At 44.3% G+C, this 18995-nt stretch overlaps 1 protein-coding gene across 1 annotated transcript; it reads left to right on the top strand.

The window, feature by feature from the left end:
* The first annotated feature begins 1177 nt into the window (after positions 1-1177).
* LOC139390628 (IgGFc-binding protein-like) lies at positions 1178-10827 on the top strand. The gene is made up of 13 exons (XM_071137882.1): positions 1178-1289; positions 2400-2447; positions 2942-4168; positions 4369-4709; positions 4828-5401; positions 5494-6098; positions 6261-6831; positions 6981-7579; positions 7671-8214; positions 8370-8566; positions 8808-8946; positions 9093-9421; positions 9542-10827. Exons 1-13 carry the CDS (start codon positions 1202-1204, stop codon positions 10118-10120), a joined length of 5841 nt encoding a protein of 1946 aa, XP_070993983.1. The 5' UTR covers positions 1178-1201; the 3' UTR covers positions 10121-10827.
* Positions 10828-18995: the final 8168 nt, after the last annotated feature.

Below are 18995 nucleotides of genomic sequence, written 5' to 3'. Positions count from 1 at the left end.
TTCACCGTGATGTCATTGACGGATGAACCCTGCATCTAGGGAGTCCTCAATGTAGGTCTCCATAGTCTTTGTCTCTGGACCCAACAGAGAGTACAGTCGTTCCCGGGGCTGAGTGGTGCCTGGGAGAAGGTCAATCCTACAGTCATATGGTCGGTGCGGTGGAAGCGAAGTGGCCAGGGCCTTTCTGAACACCTCCCAGAGGTCCTGGTACTCCGCAGGAATGGCGGAGAGGTCTGGGGCAACTTCCGAGCCCTCAGGAAGACGTCCTGGGGCAGGCTGCGCTGACTTCAGGCAATGGGCGTGGCAGAATGGGCTCCATCCCATGATGGCACCAGCAGACCAGTCAATGAGGGGATTGGGTCACTGGAACCAGGACAATCCCAATACCACGGGAACCTGAGGAAACTTAATGAGCAGGAATTGGATTGTCTCGCTGTGGTTCCCTGACACGTAGTTTGATGGGGGTGGTATTGTGGCCTATAGAGTACCCGTCCAGTGCTCTAACGTCTATGGAAATGGAGAGGGCTGAGTGGGGATGCCCAGCTCAGATGCCAGGGTAGCGTCCAAAAAACTCTCATCGGCCCCAGAGTCGATGTGTACCCGGAGAGATTTAGACTGGTTCCCCAACAGCAGGATGGCATGGAAAGGACTGCGAGTAAGGGGATAGGAAAAGTTCTCCATAAGGCCCACCAGAGTACTCGCTCCTTCTTGATGAGTCTGTTTTTTTAATGGGCAGGTAGCTACGAAATGTCCTGTAGCTCCACAATATGGACAGCTCTGGGTGTTGAGTCGGCGTATGCGCTCAGCCGGAGTTAATCTCGCCCTGCTCGGGTGCTTGGACTCCAAAGTAGGCGAGTCTTTAGCCCATGGTGAGTCCCGAGAGAACTCAGGTGACGTCGGGTTCACTCGGACATGTAGAATTTGGGGGTCTCCGGGATTCTTCGGAGGCGAGGTGGGAATCGAGAGCGACAGGTCACAGGATGGTCAAGGCTATGAGGGAGTCAAGGTGCATGGGCAGCTCCCGGGCTGCAAACTCATCTTTGACCACCTCCGATAATCCGTGAAGGAACAATGCTTGCTTGTTTATTATGTGTGTGACCCGCGGAATTGCTCCAGCAAAGTATTGATTGCCTGGTCATGGCATTCTGCCAGGGTATGGAGTCCCTCCAAAAGACATTGCAGTAACTTCTCGTGTCGTCCAATGGTGGCTCCTTGCAGGGAGACAGTATTGTGGAGCTGGTCTGAGTCTGCTGGGACGGTCATGGCCAGTTGGTACTATCATGTTTCAGGTAAGACCCAGATGCAGACATTGTCAGAAAAAAAGTGTATTACTAGTACAGGGGCAGGCATAGGTCAGTAATCCAGACAGGGTGCAAAAGATCCACAACGGCAGTCTCAGGATCAGAGTAGGCAGGGATCAGTAATCCAGTGTGGTGTGGAAAGGTACAGAACGGCAGGTAGGCTCAGGGTCAGGGCAGGCAGAAAAGCCAAACCGTGAAAACTAGAAAACCGGAACTAGAACAGATAGGAGCAAGGGGAAAAACGCTGGTTTCACGAAACCAAAAAAATGGGCAACAAACGAACATATGTATAAATACACTGGGGATAACAGGGAAGATGGGTGACCCTTGGATGGGAGTGGAGACAAGCACAAAGACAGGTGAAACAGATCAGGGTGTGTGCGACAAAAGTAGACGTTGTGAGTCGAGAAGCAGGTGCAGGTGAAACATTTAATAAAACAAGAAACATGAAATGAGACAGCATAACAGTGTCAATAAAGCATGAACACAGGAACAATGTGTCCAGGTGAGTATCCTAATGATCTGGAGGTGCACATAATGATGGATGCCAGGTGTGCATAATGAAGGATCCCAGGACCAGTGGTTAGTATACTGGCGACTTCAAACGCCAGAGGGAAGGAGTGGGAGTAGACGTGACAAAGCCTATGTAAATGTTTTGGTTAGATGGAATCTAAAGACGCAAAGTTGTCAATATATGCATTACAGTCATATATACGCTATGTTGACTTAATAAGTACGGTAATTAAATATTTTGGCAAGGATGTGTTATTTTTTATCCATCGTCTTCACAATATAAGACACCCTCTCATCCCTGTCTGTCTGTTATATCCTTCATGGTCCCACCAACAGGTAAAGTATGGACATTAAGTCAGTATTTTGCATTAGAAATATTGGTGAAAAGTATCAGTTGAAGACCAAATTATTACAGAGCTGAAAGTGATTTGAAATAAACTATTTCCTGTCTTCGTAGATGCATGTACAATGTACTAATGCATAGTAATCACATTATTTTTGTGAATGTAATTTATTGATGGATATTAATTAATGAAAGTAAATGCCTTTACTATTAATTACACTTGTCTTCTCTCCTGTCAGTAGCCATGGGGACAACTTTCCTGCTTTGTGTGGCTGTCACCCTATTCATAGGTAAGAATCACAGTTTACCTTTCAATATTACATGTCATGTAATCACTACCAGAATTTAGCAAGTTGATCATTTATTATTATCTAACATTATGGGTAAACAAATACTGTACCGTAGCTTGGCAAATTAAATATTTCTAGACTCCTCTAATTTGAAAGTACATTCATGTAGTTTGTTCTGCAAGGCACACTATATAGACATGTAATATTGGTTATAAAGCTATGCAGGGGGAAGCGACAGCATGTGAATTGTTATGTACACAAACATTTGTATAAGGTCATGTCATTCAAGCAAAAACAAATTATTTTGTGCCTTACTAAAATGACACTTGACAGTCAATGAATTCAGCAAGAGCAGTCGGAGCAAGACAATTGTACTGTACTTAATTAAGCTATAGTATATGTTTCCTTATTAAACTGATATTACATTAGTCAAATGGTTGCGAAAAGAATGCAGGTGCTCATCTGTAAAATTGTCTTTCTTCCTTTATGTTTAGTGGTCAGTGGATCATGCCCAGTGGGGCGGGAGTTCATTACTGCCTTTATGCCTAACTATTTGCTGAGCTACCAAGATGATCAGAGTCTTAAACTGGCCATAACCACACAGGATTATCCAGCCATTGTTCAAATTCAGGTCAATGCAATCGGCTTCTCGACCTCTGTGAAAATAGAGAAACAGAACACCAAATGGATCAGCATACCTGGTACCGCTGAAATTGGGGGTCCAGGAGCTTCCACCAAAACAGTGCAGGTCACCTCTAACTCTGACATCTTGGTGGTGGCCTTCAACTACAAGTTCTCGACCGGAGACGGCAGTGTGGTCTTCCCAACTGACCAGCTGGGTACTGACTATGTGGCCTTCACCCCTGTAGGGGGTCCAAGCAACATGCACAAGCTTATGTCTATTATCAATGGCAAAGAGCCCAACAAGATCACGATCATCCCTGTCTCCAACATGAATGTCAGTGGCGTGGATTCCTGGAAGCAAAGACAGGCGATGATTGTTACCATGGAACCATACCAGGTCTACCTCTACCAAAGCTACACCACTTTCACTGGGACCAGGGTAAAAGCTAAGCACCCTGTGGCAGTCCTCGGGGGACACGAGTGCATTGCAGATGGAGGCCGCTGCAATCACGTATACGAACAACTGCTACCGGTACAGAGCCTCTCCACCAATTACCTGGTTCCTTCCATGCACATGACCCAATCAACAGACTTTGTCAACATTGTGGCCTCAGAGGACAACACTCTAGTGAAGATCTTTGAGGGAAAGGTATCCACTGCTAAAGAGCTGAATGAGGGGCAGGCGTATGTGATATCTGTCCAACCCAAATATCCGCTGATCATCAAAAGCGATAAGAAGGTCATGGTGATGTACTTCAGCAACAACAAGCCCTATGATCCGTTCCTCACCAACATCCTCCCAACGTCTGATCTAGCCAAAGAGTGGTCGGTGGACACGCAGAGCAAATTCGAGAGCACATTGGTCATTGTCTCCGAGGGGGAAGGGATCAAAACCGTTAAAGTCTGTGAAAAAAATAATTGTGTGAAATCTCTCCAATGGACATCATTCAACTCAGACCCTAGGTACATGTGGGTAAATGTTCCATTGGGAGAGCAGCAACAACATTTCTCCATCAAAGGCGACTCCCTCATGGCTGTTTACGTTTATGGTGGCATGCCTAGAGACGGCTACGCAACAACAGGAGTATGTTCCAAAGGTACGCTGTTTAATTGACACATACACTTAAATGGCCTATCAACTGCCCCTCAATACCTCCTGTTAAAGAGGACAACTCTTCAACAACCCCAATGCAACGCAACACATCGCAATTCTACGCAACACAATTAAACAAAACACAACAAATGCACTGCATGAAAACTAGTGTTAGTCTTGAATGTTGCTTCTGTACTCCCTCAGGCACTGCACCACCCACTCCACCACCAGACCCCTGTGAGAAAGTCAAATGCAGAGAAAAGGAAGAATGTACAAAGGGGGTTTGTGCCCACATCTCCAAAGCAATCTGCAGGGCCGTGGGCGACCCCCACTACCTCACCTTTGATGGGGAGCGATTTGACTTCCAGGGCACCTGCTCTTACGTCATGGCCACGGTTGTTAAATCTGAACCTGGCCTCATCCCGTTCACTGTCCTGACCAAGAACAACCACAGAGGGAACAAGAGGGTGTCTTTCGTAAGGAAAGTCTCAGTCACGGTCTATGGGCTGACTGTGGTGATGAGCACGCATAAAGGGAAGGTTGAGGTAAGTAACAAGAGACCAGAGAGATATTATCAGGACTGGGGTCAGTTCCATGGTAAATTTGGTGAACCCAGGAGGTGAACTGAATGGTTTTTCCATATGCTTATTGATATTTTCTTAGGTGAATGGTGAGAATGTCTACCTGCCTGTGACCCTGGCCGGAGGAAACCTAACGGTGGTGTATAGTGGCAGCTATGCTGTTCTGAAGACAAACTTTGGCCTGAAGGTTATGTACGACTGGAACATGAAGTTCTACATCACTGTCCCCAGCAGCTACTTCCGTACCCTGGGTGGGCTCTGTGGGAACTACAACGGGGATCACAATGACGAGTTCACTAACCCCAAAGGTAACAAGGAACCCACAGTGGTGAAGTTTGCCCAGAGCTGGAGAACTGAAGACGGTGACTTGTTCTGTCATGATGACTGCCAAGGGGAATGTCCTAGCTGCACTCCGGCTCTCCAACAGAAATACAAGGGAGAGAAGTTATGTGGTCTCTTGGCCAAAAAAGACGGCCCATTCGCCAGCTGCCACAAGGTCCTGGACCCAGGCATGTTCATGGACAACTGTGTCTATGACGTCTGCATCAATAAAGGCATCTATCAGTTCCTCTGTGAGAACATGAAAAGCTACAATGATGCCTGTTTGGCCGAGGGGGTCAAAATTAGCCCTGAGTGGAGGACAATCACTGGATGCTGTGAGTTTTCTTCTTTCCAGACATTTCATAAAGATTTTTAGATTGTACATTTCACAATTATTGAAATATATTTTCCCATTTCACATTTGCAGCACTGGAATGTCCGTCAAACAGCTACTACGAGGCGTGTGGCACAGCTTGCCCTGCCTCTTGTTCAGATCTAGATGCCGAAGCAAAGTGCAAGGAACCCTGTGTGGAGACTTGTCAATGCAACAAGGGCTTTGTCCTCAGTGGAGACAAATGCGTCTCCAAGGAGAGCTGTGGCTGCTCTTATGAAGGACGATACTACCCGTCTGGAATGAAGTTCTGGGAAGATGACAAATGCACAAAGCAGTGTGAATGCAATCCAGGAACAGCCAAGGTTGAATGCAAAGCAACAGCATGCAAGAAATCAGAGGTGTGTGGCCTGCAGAGCGGTAAGAGAGAGTGCTACCCAACATCATATGCCTCTTGCCAAGGTTCAGGCGACCCCCACTACCGCACATTTGATGGCAAGAGGTTCGACTTCCAAGGAACGTGTACTTACGTTCTCTCCAAATCGGTCAGCAAAGATGACAATTCTCTGGCGCCTTTTGAGGTGCTTGTAAAGAATCAGAATAGGGGGAGGAACACGGCAGTGTCTTACACAAAGACAGTCACCATCATTGTCTTCAAAAACATCATCACCATGAGTAGGGACAACCCTGGCAAAGTATTGGTAAGCTACCTTAAAATGTTATCCATTCCAAATGAATGACATAATTGCATTCTGGGTTTACTTGGTCAATGAGCTTTTATGATTATACTACTTAATGTAAGAGGAAATATCAGGACAGTATCATCCTTCGTGTTTCATCAACATTTCTTTATATCTTCCCAGGTCAACAACCAGTATGTGAACTTGCCATTTGATGTAGAAGATGGCCAACTGTCCATCTTCCGCAGTGGGTATTTCGGGGTGGTGAAGACCAAATTTGGCCTGACACTGAAGTTCAACTGGAACAGCCACGTCTCCCTAACCCTCCCCAGCACCTACTCAGACCTCATTGGAGGGCTCTGCGGAAACTGGAACGGCCAACGGAACGATGACCTCCTCAAACCAGACAAGAGCCCTGCCAACACTCCAACAGTATTTGGGGACAGCTGGAAAGTTGGGAACGACCCTGGCTGCTCCAGCGACTGCGACGGCAAGAAGTGCCCCACCTGTGACCACAGCCTGATGCTTGATTACCAAACAGGGAAGTACTGCGGCAGGATCACAGACAAAAACGGTCCGTTCAAGCACTGCCACGCCAAGGTGAACCCCACAGAGTACTATGAGGACTGTGTGTTTGACATGTGTATGTACCGTGGCCATGCCTCTGCCCTATGTAACGCCCTCAGCACCTACACCACTGCCTGCCAGGATGCCCCTGCCAAGGTGGAACAGTGGAGGTCGGACAGCTTCTGTCGTAAGTAGTGCACAGACACACCTCATCAGATGTGTGTTTCAAAACAATGACTAACAATTATGATCATTACAATAAGTCAGAAGTGGTTTGTCTAGCTAGCAGCTCCTGGTACCAAAATGTAATTCTAAATTTGACCTAATGTGTTGTAGCATCTTCCTGCAAGGTCAACAGCCACTATGAGGTGTGTGCCTCAGGCTGCCCACAGACCTGCAGTGGCCTCGATGAGCCTGAGAGCTGTTGGAACTCCCTGTGCACCGAGGGCTGTGTCTGTGACGACGGCTTCATACAGAGCGACAGCGAGTGTGTGCCGCTGGCTGAATGTGGCTGCATTCACCAAGGCCAATACTACCAGATGGGCCAGGTGTTCTTCCCCAGCGGCCAGTGCAAAGAGCGCTGTGTGTGTAAAAAGGATGGACACGTGGAGTGTAATGTGAAGTTTGCCTGCGGTCCCAATGAGAAGTGCCAGGTCCAAGACGGGGTGCAGGCTTGTATACCCATGAGTACGGGCACCTGCCATGTGAGCGGGGCCAGGAGATTCCACTCATTCGATGGCAGCTGCTTCAGCCTACACGGGGACTGTGTGTACAAAATGTCGGAGGTTGTGGAGAAAGACGGATCGATGGCTCCGTTTGTTGTGTCAGTGCAGCAGTTGACCAAGATTGATGATGCAATGGTCACCAGGAGGGTTGAAATACAGGCCTACAAATACAAGATATCTATGTCTCCCAGAGTTATATGGGAAATAACGGTAGTTTTCTGTATTGATCTACTCATTTCAGTATTAAAAAGCAACATCGGATTAGAAAAACTGATGTTTTCAATCTTTCCTCCTTTCACAGGTGGATGACGTTGCAACAAATCTCCCACTGTCACTCGGAGATGGAAAGGTCAGGGCCTACCAGAACGGCATTAACATCGTCGTGGTAACAGACTTTGGCTTGATGGTGACCTACGACACCGTTGCTGGCGCCATCATACAGCTTCCATCCACTTACAAAGGTGTTACCGGTGGTCTCTGTGGCAACTATAATGACAAGAAGGAGGATGACTTCCTGCTGCCCAGTGGGCTGCAGGAGCCGTCTGTGGAGAAGTTTGCAGCGGGGTGGTTGGTGGTTCAGGAAGGGGTCAAATGTCAGACAGGATGTGACGGTGGCTTGAAGTGTCCTCCCACCAGTGGACCCCCGCCGGCTTGTAGCATCATAAAGTCAACCAAGGGTCCATTTGCCCAATGCCATGCTGTTGTGCCACCACAAGAGCACTTTGAGGAGTGCACGAAGGAGGGAGAGGGTGGGGATGCCCTGTGCCGCCACTTACAGACGTATGTGACTTTCTGTCAGGCATCCGGTGGCCTTGTCAGCAGCTGGAGATCTGACCAGTTTTGTCGTGAGTAAATTTTGATATTGAAAGTTGATTTACCTTATCCTGGTTTATCTTAGTGTGTAATATTTCTCTGACCTAATGCTCTGCTGAAAAACAATTGAAGCTGATTTAAGTTTTTTGATAACATGCATCTCCTCCCATTTTCATCTGTCCTCTAGCTCTGACGTGTCCAGCTAACAGTCATTATGAGTTGTGTGCCGACACCTGTTCTTCCACCTGTGACTCTCTGAGTGAGTCTCCCAAATGCCCACTATGCCAGGAGGGCTGCCAGTGTGATGACGGCTTTGTGTTTGATGGTGGCAAGTGTGTCCTACGGGAGAACTGTGGCTGTGTGGTTGATGGACACTATTACAAGGTGATTACTGATTTATTGTGTATTGACAAGTAAATTGTTTTTTCATATCTCAAAAATTCAATGGTATCCTAAAGTGATTATTACAATTAAAGGCCTGCATCTGTTCTACGCCATATGCAAATATAAAGTGCAAATAATATAATCAATCACTATCCTAAATATTTATTGTTTACAGTCGTCCTATGGTTTCCACCATAGTGTAAACTCAATGATATCATTTACATGTCTTGCTGGTTTTCAGTCTGGCCAGTCTGTGATGCTGCGCAACTGTTCTGAGACCTGCAGCTGTGCCGCAGGAGTATTCACCTGCAAGAACTCACAGTGCAAAGAGGGTCAGCAATGTGGGTTGAAGAATGGAGTCATGGACTGCTACAGCACAGGTAAAAAACATTAATAATAATGCAACCAAACAGATATGGCTTTGTGTTAGTGAATTTGGATGTGGAATTATGATCTTTGTCAATGTTCTTATTTTAATATTACTATGATCAGGATTTGCTAATGTCTCTAATGCACATTTTGTTAGACCCCTGTGAGGATACCGAGTGCCGTGAAAAGGAAAACTGTGCGGTGATGAACAATAAGGCGGTATGTGTGGCCCAGTCCAAGGCCAGCTGCTGGTTGTTCGGTGACCCTCATTACAGCACGTTCGACGGCCAGCCATTCTCCTTCATGGGCACCTGCTCCTACATTCTGGTGAATACGACTGGCAAAGATCCCACCCTACCTCAGTTCAGCATCCAGACTAAGAACGAGCTGCGCGTCAACTCCAAAGGCTCCTTCCTCAAGTCAGCCAACATAGACCTGAGTGGTCACAGGATCACCATTCTCAGTGGCCAAAGAGGGACAGTGGAGGTGGGTGGCTTCCAGTTATACTTGATACAGATTTTCCATGTTGAAGTTGAATGTAAGAATCCTGTATGCTCTCCATCCACTTTAAGTCCTCTTTAAATCCTCATCTCTCTATCGTCTCAGATTGATGGCATTAGGTCTGCCCTCCCTTTGAGTTTGGAGTCTGACAGCATCAGAATCACAGAGTCTGGTATCCAAGGGACCATCCAGACAGATGTCGGCCTGAAGATCACTTTTGACTGGACAGCCTTCTTCATGGTGACCATCAGCAGCAGTTACTACGACAACCTCGGTGGCATCTGTGGCAACTACAATGGTAACAAAGCAGATGACTTCACCACTCCCACAGGTGTGCTTTCATCAAATACCACGGCGTGGGTGGCATCCTGGAGTGTTGCCGACGGTGACCCATTCTGCTGGCACGTCTGTAACAGCAACTGCCCCACATGCTCAGATTCAGACCGGGCACTTTATACTGGACCAAAGTACTGTGGTTTGATGACTGACAGAGGGGGGCCATTGGAACAGTGTCATAAGAATGTGCCGGTGAAGGAGTTTGCCTCAAAATGCCTCTATGATGTGTGTCTGAATGAGGGTCGACAGGAGGTGTTGTGTGAGGCCTTGGCTAACTACGTGGCCGAATGTCAGCAGGCTGGGGCTGTTGTCTCACCACTGTGGAGAAAGGCCTCCAACTGCCGTTAGTACTCAGCTATAACAAAACATCACATTTAGGAACTCAGACATCCTCAAATGTGTATAATGACACGATATAACCACTTGTGCATTTGCAGAATGTATTATGACTACATTTGTGATGTTTGTTTATTCTTAACGTGAACAGCCCTGGACTGCCCATACCACAGCCACTATGAGCTATGTGGCACAGCCTGCCCTGCTACCTGTGCCGATCCCAATGTCCCAGAGATCTGTTCCAAAGTCTGTGTGGAGGGCTGCCTGTGCAACAAGGGTTACATGCTCAGTGGTGAACAATGTGTCATCAAGGTGTCAGGGTGTGGCTGAATGAAAAACTCCTGAACAAATATGTAAAGCCTGTACATATCAAGTTTGGAGGCTTCATTTTCAACTAAACTCTCATGGCTCCAAAATATCCTTTAAAAATTCAAATGTTCCTTCCATGTCCTGGTTGTAGGCTAGAGCATTTCGACATAAAATCGTAAAAGTACCTTAAAATGACCTTCTGTATTTGATAACATATTCCAAACTATATAATGTTGTGAAGGATTATGAGTATTCATGCATGAAATTGTTATTGAACTCTATATTCATTAAAATTCAAATATAATCCCAGAGTTGTGTATTACTAAAACTAAGATTATCTCTGTACGCGTGTATCTCTGTCTGTCCTTTACAACTTTCAAAAGCCTAATTATAAACATATTGCAGCTAAATGAGTCTGTGTCATCTGTTTATCAAGCATTTAGTTGGAAATACAACAGTTTTGATTTAGTCAGATAACTCAAAACCTCTCAAGTAATTCATTCAAACAAAACGGTTGAGTATATTAATCTTGTATATGCCATGCCATATTATATACTGCCTCTGCCCACTGGGCACAGATGTCAGTTCAACATCTAGTTTTGAATTATTACTTGCGAGGTATTGAGTTGTCAACTGATGTGAATTCAACGTGAATTCAACAACACACCATGTCATTGGATTTAGGTTAAAAGTTTGGTGAAAAAAGACAATCCCCTTACATTGATTACTTTATGCAAATCCAATCTGTTCTTCATGTTGATTCAATGTCATAGTATTGATTTTGGGGGGTGGAAATGACATGGAAACAACATTGATTCAATAGGTTTTTGCCAGTGGGTCATATTGCAAAATAACAGAAATCAGTTTAATGGTTAAGCTATTGTATTGTTGTGGCCGTTGGAATTTTTTTCTCTCCAAAAAGCAGAAGTTTGACAGAAATTTCAGCAAAATAGATGTTTTATGTTGACATCGGTACTTCTCCACAACCTTCCAGTCTTCAATAAGAAGAATTCGCCCGGCCACTGCTGTGCAGATAACACAGCAGAGATGTTGGTACTACGTTCTTGGATCAAAGATTGTATTGATGATATATTTTCTGGAATACAACTATTTTTCCTACAGGGCTAAAGTCGCTATGCACTGTCAGTACAGTCTAGTTATCTATGTTAACTCTACTCTCCCTGCCAGGTACATTTTATTTTGCTTCAGTTAATTATATCCATCAGTGGAAAATGAATAAATCAGCTTAGTGTAGTTTGCCACTAGCACAGTCAGTGTAGTCAGCTCATCTATCCCCATTGAGACTGTGTCTGTGCCTTGATCTAGGTTGGGCAAAACTAAACATGGCGGTGTTCGCCTTAGCAATCTCACTGGAATAAAGACCTCCTTCATTCCTGTCATTATTGAAAGAAATTGTGATATCTCACATCTCAAAATAGTGCTACTTAATCCCTCACTTCCAAGGCAGTTATAGTCAATGAACTATAATCTTGATGTGATTGGCCTGACTGAAACATGTCTTAGGCCTGATGAATTTACTGTGTTAAACGAGGCTTCTCCTCCTGGTTACACTAGTGACCATATCCCTCACGCATCCCGCAAAGGAGGAGGAGTTACTAACATTTACGATACCAAAATTCAATTTACAAAAAAATAAATGACTGCATTTTCTTCTTTTGAGCTTCTAGTCAAGAAATCTATGCAGCCTACTAAATCCCTTTTTATAGCTACTGTTTACAGGCCTCCTGGGCCATATACAGCGTTCCCCCTTGTAGTCAAGGCAGATAATAATACACATTTAGGTGACTTTAATATTCACATGGAAAAGTCCACAGACCCACTCCAAAAGGCTTTCGGAGCCATCATTGACTCAGTGGGTTTTGTCCAACATGTCCTTGGACCTACTCACTGCCACAGTCAAACTCTCAAACTAGTTTTGTCCCATGGAATAAATATTGTGGATCTGAATGCTTTTCCTCATAATCCTGGACTATCGGACCATCCTTTTATTATGTTTGCAATAGCAACAAATAATATGCTCAGACCCCAACCAAGGATCATCAAAAGCCATGCTATAAATTCTCAGACAAACCAAAGATTCCTAGATGCCCTTCCAGACTCCCTCCACCTACTCAAGGACGTCAGAGTACAACAATCGGTTAACCACCTAACTGAGGAACTTAATTTAACCTTGCGTAATACACTGGATGCACCCCTAAAACCAAAAAAACAGTCGTCAAAAGAAACTAGCTCCCTGGTATACAGAAAATACCCGAACCCTGAAGCAAGCTTCCAGAAAATTGGAATGGAATGGAATGGCGCAACACCAAACTGGAAGTCTTCCGATGAACTTGGAAAGACTGTACCGTGCGGTATCGAAGAGCCCTCACTGCTGCTCCATCATCCTATTTTTCCAACTTAATTGAAGAGAATAAGAACAATCCTACATTTATTTTTTATACTGTCGCAAAACTATCTAAAAAGCAACATTCCCCAGGAGAAGATGGCTTTCACTTCAGCAGTGATACATTCATGAACTTCTTTGATGAAAAGATCATGATCATTAGACAGCAAATTACGGACTCATCTTTAAATCTGCGTATTTCTCCAAAGCTCAGTTGTCCTGAATCTGCACAACACTGGGAGGACCTAGGATCAAGGGAGACACTCACATTTTTTAACACTATGTCTCTTGACACTGATGAAAATAGTCATGGCCTCTAAACCTTCAAGCTGCATACTGGACCCCTTTACAACTAAACTACTGAAAGAGCTGTTTCCTATGCTTGGCCCTCCTATGTTGAACACAATAAATGGCTCCCTATTCACTGGATGTGTATCAAACTCACTAAAAGTGGCAGTAATAAAGCCTTTCTTGAAAAAGCCAAACCTTGACCCAGAAAATATAAACAACTATCAGCCTATATCAAATCTCCCATTCCTCTCAAAAAAATGAAAAAGCTGTTGCACTGCAACTCACTGCCTTCCTGATGACTAACAACGTACACGAAATGCTTCAGTCTGGTTTTAGACCCCATCATAGCACTGAGACTGCACTCGTGAAGGTGGTAAATTACCTTTTAATGGAGTCAGACCAAGGCTCTGCATCTGTCCTCGTGCTCCTAGACCTTAGTGCTGCTTTTGATACCATCGATCACCACATTCTTTTAGAGAGATTGCAAACCCAAATTGGACTACACGGACAAATTCTGGCCTGGTTTAGATCTTATCTGTCAGAAAGATATCAGTTTGTCTCTGTGGATGGTTTGTCCTCTGACAAATCAACTGTACATTTCTGTGTTCCTCAAGGTTCCGTTTTAGGACCTCAATTGTTTTCACTATATATTTTACCTCTTGGTGATGTCATTCGGAAACATTATGTTAACTTTCACTGCTATGCAGACGATACATAGCTGTACATTTCGATGAAACATGGTGAAGCCCCAAAATTGCCCATCCTGGAAGCCTGTGTTTTTGACATAAGGAAGTGGATGGTGGCAAATGTTTTGCTTTTAAACTCGGACAAAACAGAAATGCTAGTTATAGGTCCCAAGAAACAAAGGGATCTTCTGTTGGATCCGACAATTAATCTTGATGGTTGTACAGTCTTTTGACAAACATATCAAGACTGTTTCAATGACAGCTTTTTTCCATCTATGTAACATTGCAAAAATCTGAAACTTTCTGTCCAAAAATGATGCAGAAAATTGTATCCATGCTTTTATCACTTCTAGATTAGACCACTGCAATGCTCTACTAAACACGGCTGCTAGAATCTTCACTAGAACCAAAACATTTGATCATATTACTCCAGTGCTAGCCTCTCTACACTGGCTTCTTGTTAAGGCTAGGGCTGATATCAAGGTTTTACTCCTAACCTATAAAGCATTACATGGGCTTTCTCCTATCTATCTTTCCGATTTGGTCCTGCCGTACATACCTACATGTACGCTACGGTCACAAGACGTAGGCCTCCTTATTGTCCCTAGAATTTCTAAGTAAAAAACAGCTGGAGAAAGGGCTTTCTCCTATAGAGCTCCATTTGAAGTCTTTCTCCTTTAAGTCTTTATTGAAGACTCATCTCTTCAGTAGGTCTATTGATTGAGTGTAGTCCGGCCCAGGGGTGTGAAGGTGAATGGAAATGCACTGGAACGACGAACCGCCCTTGCTGTCTCTGCCTGGCCTCTAACCCTATTACAGAAGCTGAGTCATTGGCTTACTGGTGCTCTTCCATGCCGTCCCTAGGAGGGGTGCATCACTTGAGTGGGTTGAGTCTCTGACGTGATGTTCCTGTCCGGGTTGTCGCCCCCTTCTGGTTCGTGCCGTGGGGGAGATCTTTGTGGGCTGTACTCTGCCTTGTCTCAGGGTAGTACGTTGGTGGATGAAGATATCCCTCTAGTGGTGTGGGGGCTGTGCTTTGGAAAAGTGTGTGGGGTTATATCCCGCCTGGTTGGCACTGTCTGGGGGTACAGTCGGACGGGGCCACAGTGTCTCCCGACCCCTCCTGTCTCAGCCTCCAGTAATTATGCTACAATAGTTTATGTGTCGGGGGCTAGGGTCAGTCTGTTATATCTGGAATATTTATCCTGTCTTATCCGGTGTCCTGTGTGAATTCAAGTATATTCCCTCTAATTCTCTCTCTTTCTCTTTCTCTTTCTCTTTCTCTTCTCTTGGAGGACCTGAGCACCAGGACCATGCCTCAGGACTACCTGGTCTGATGACTCCTTGCTGTCCCCAGTCTACCTGGTCGTGCTGCTGCTCCAGTTTCAACTGTTTTGCCTGCGGCTATGGATCTCTGACCTGTTCACCGGACGTTCTACCTTGTCCCGGACCTGCTGTTTTCGATTCTCTCTCTCTACTGCACCTGCTGCCTCTAACTCTGAATGATCGGCTATGAAAAGCCAACAGACATTTACTCCTGAGGTGCTGACCTGTTGCACCCTCTACAACCACTGTGATTATTATTATTTGACCCAGCTGGTCATCTGTAAACGTTTGAACATCTTTGCCATGTACTGTTATAATTTCCACCAGCACAGCCAGAAGAGGACTGGCCACCCCTCAGAGCCTGGTTCCTCTCGGTTTCTTCCTAGGTTCCTGCCTTTCTAGGGAGTTTTTCCTAGCCGCTGTGCTTCTACATCTGCATTGCTGTCTGTTTGGTGTTTTAGGCTGGGTTTCTGTATAGCACTTTGTGACAAGGGCTTTATAAATACATTTGATAGATTGATTGAACGTATTTATGTTTTAAATCACGTTTTTCAGGCACACTGGCCCAGACCTGGTCTGTTTGGTACCATGACAGGGACAGGACTACCGTTATCTGTGCATCAAAAGGCTCATCAGTGGTATTTGACTGTACATACATATATTTGACTGTACATATCCAGCTACCCAGATAGTTAGAAGAATTACATGGTTCACTCCGAGAAGCGATACAAAATTAGACGGCTCACAGCAAGTTGATGGAGTGTATAACACATCTGGACTGATTAAAACAAGATACAGTAGAAGAACAGAGTTTTATGACCAAGACAATAACTGCACACTGAAAGTGACTGTGACTGAAGATGACAGCAGCAGAGTCTTCTTCGGAATTGATGCAAATTAAGGTAATCAGGCCCCTCAGGCATATACAGGACCATGGGGTGTGGACCTAGATTTATGTACATGTCATCAGACTAAACAATTAAGGTATTACCTAACCTAGGATGGTCAGTTATTAACCCTCAACATGTCCTATATTTGGTTATACATGTTTCTTCTTCATGTCAGTCTTATCCCTAAAGTTAAATGAAAATGTCCCTGTTAAGGAGAGAGACAACGTCACCCTGGCCTGCACCTCCACCTGTAAACTTCCTCAAATGGAGTTCCTCTGGTTTAAAGATGGCCTCCCACTCTCTGGTTTCTCTGGTGTCCATGGTGGACAGTGTCCTCTAGGTCCACTTTCCCCTAATGACACTTGGTGCTACTCCTGTGCTCTGACGCAAGGCACATCTACACCAATACTTCTGGATGTGAGATGTAAGTCAGCAATAAATGTGATTTATGCTGTAGTCAGCTATCTTCAATGTGTTGTTTTCTCTTCACAGTGGCCAATGTACATCTGAGATGGCTTGGTTGATTCATTATCTGTATTAATGTATAAATGCAGTACTACTAACATACAGTCAAATGAATACAAGCGGAACAATGTTGTTTTCTGTACGTCTGCTTCCAGATGCTCCAAGGGGCGTTTCTTTTAAGGTCAGCCCGAGCCCCGAGGTAGTGAAAGGCAGTCATCTGACTATGACCGGCAGCAATAATGCAAACCCTGCAGCAGAGACCTACACCTGGTTTCAGAGGTCAGGACGGCTAACTACACTAAGATTAGGGACGAGGAAAGAACACACCTTCAATGAAATCGATTCTGATGACAGTGGACTGTACTTCTGTATGGCCCAGAAAGCCCTTGGATCACAGACCTGGAGGTGAAAGTTAAAGGTACTGCAACACTTCTGCACTTATTTTATGTCACGCTGTTGTTATGTCTGTCCTGTGTATCTCAACAAAACAATGGCATGCAGACAGGGATATGAAGTTACAGTATATGATGTTGCATGTCATCTGTGGAATATCTTTGGAGTGAATATTTAATATACAAAACCATAGTCTGATCAGTTTTAGTAGTGTATTTTCTCTTGTGTTCCAGAATCAGCCCATTTAATGGTGGTCCTGGCAGCATTTGGGGCTCTCTTCCTTGTCACAGCAGTGATTGTGGTGCTCAACATTTACATAAAAAGGTGAGTGTTTTGAAAATGCGTGACAAAGAACTAAACATATATTATAGTGCACTGAAGGTCCCCCTCTCCCCTATCTTCTTTAGAAATGTACATAATTCCATTCCCCTCCCTCTTTAGCTTTGTATACAAATAAAAATACACTGTCTACAGGCTTGATGTCGTAATCATGTCACAACTGAGACTTACACAACTTCTTTCTTTCCAAATGTTCTTTCAAAAGAGATACCGTACTGGCATCGACAACCACCAACTGCTGATTTGTGTTCCCACAGTAGAAAGTTACTAAAAAAGCACAACAGGCTATTTAGTTGGCCTTTATGGGTGAATTCTCTCTTTGTTTTATCATCCACAGACAGAAGTGGAACATGGCAGAGAAGAAGCTTCCTACCAAACCAGTCCCCCAGTTCGGTGATCAGAGGAAAGTACAGTACTAACAGTGGCCTTACTCTGGTTGTCATTGTAAATCTGGTTGTCATTGCGAATGGGCTATGTTGTCATTTCGAAACAAACCTTACACATGTAATTTATTGTTCTGTTTTTCTTAGATAATAAATAAAATAAATAAATAAATAAATAAAACCAGTTCGCATGAAAGTGAATGGTAAATGTGTAAATCAATCCCATTGAACTTTGAGTTAGTTAAAGTATGCCAATGAGTAGCAAGAGAGTCATTCTATGCCTGGGGCCAGTGCTCAGTATTTTGACTGTATTCTGACTGTTAGTTACAGAAAGCAACATTGTCTAGACCAGAGGACATCTCAGTTCACTGGTTACGATGGCAACACCCATCCGTAGCACGCGCTCCAGCAGGTGTATCTCACTGATCATCCCTAAAGCCAACACCTCATTTGGCCGCCTTTCGTTCCAGTTCTCTGCTGCCTGTGATTGGAACGAATTGCAAAAATCACTGAAGTTGGAGACTTTTATCTCCCTCACCAACTTCAAACATCTGCTATCTGAGCAGCTAACCGATCGCTGCAGCTGTACATAGTCTATTGGTAAATAGCCCACCCATTTTCACCTACCTCATCCCCATACTGTTTTTATTTATTTATTTTTCTGCTCTTTTGCACACCAATATCTCTACCTTTACATAACCATCTGATCATTTATCACTCCAGTGTTAATCTGCATAATTGTAATTATTTGCCTACCTTCTCATGCCTTTTGCACACAATGTATATATAGACTCCCCTTTTTTCTACTGTGTTATTGACTTGTTAATTGTTTACTCCATGTGTAACTCTGTGTTGTCTGTTCACACTGCTATGCCTTATCTTGGCCAGGTCGCAGTTGCAAATGAGAACTTGTTCTCAACTAGCCTACCTGGTTAAATAAAGGTGAAAAAAAAAAAAATAAATAAATAAATAAATAAAACAAAAATGAAAACATGAGACGGTCAGCCAAGCCGATCACTGATCCTGATGAACTACTCAAGTACGCAACTACACAAGCTCCATGTCAGCCTTGCTCCTTCACCCAGGTAAATAACCACAGAGTGAGTGAGACACAAAGTAAATTTCACAAGGAAAATAATGTGTATCAAAACAATTGCATAATAACTTGCAAAAAATGTGTACGCAACAATTCAACAACAGGCTTACATTACGTAGTATCTGTAATATAGTAATAACTACTAGATAAATACAAATATAGCTCTGCACTTAAACTTGTTCCCCTTAAAAGGAGGCAGTGGATGACGATGCAGTTAACTACAACCAACTACAAACACACTGAGGTGGTCAGAGAACTTTGATTTCTAGACCACAAGTTCTACAGTATGGTAAACTCAAGAAAAG

Source organism: Oncorhynchus clarkii, chromosome 3, assembly GCF_045791955.1.
Source record: "Oncorhynchus clarkii lewisi isolate Uvic-CL-2024 chromosome 3, UVic_Ocla_1.0, whole genome shotgun sequence".
NCBI classification, from domain to species: Eukaryota; Metazoa; Chordata; class Actinopteri; order Salmoniformes; family Salmonidae; genus Oncorhynchus; species Oncorhynchus clarkii.
Note: the sequence above shows the minus strand (reverse complement) of the source record. Positions and strands in the feature narration are given on the sequence as shown.

Coding starts and splice junctions, on each gene's coding strand:
- LOC139390628 (XM_071137882.1), top strand. CDS start 1,202: ATGGTGGCTCCTTGCAGGGAGACAGTATTGTGGAGCTGGTCTGAGTCT. Junction 1,290..2,399: donor TTGGTACTATCATGTTTCAG/GTAAGACCCAGA, acceptor TCCTGTCAGTAG/CCATGGGGACAACTTTCCTG. Junction 8,567..8,807: donor TTGATGGACACTATTACAAG/GTGATTACTGAT, acceptor GCTGGTTTTCAG/TCTGGCCAGTCTGTGATGCT.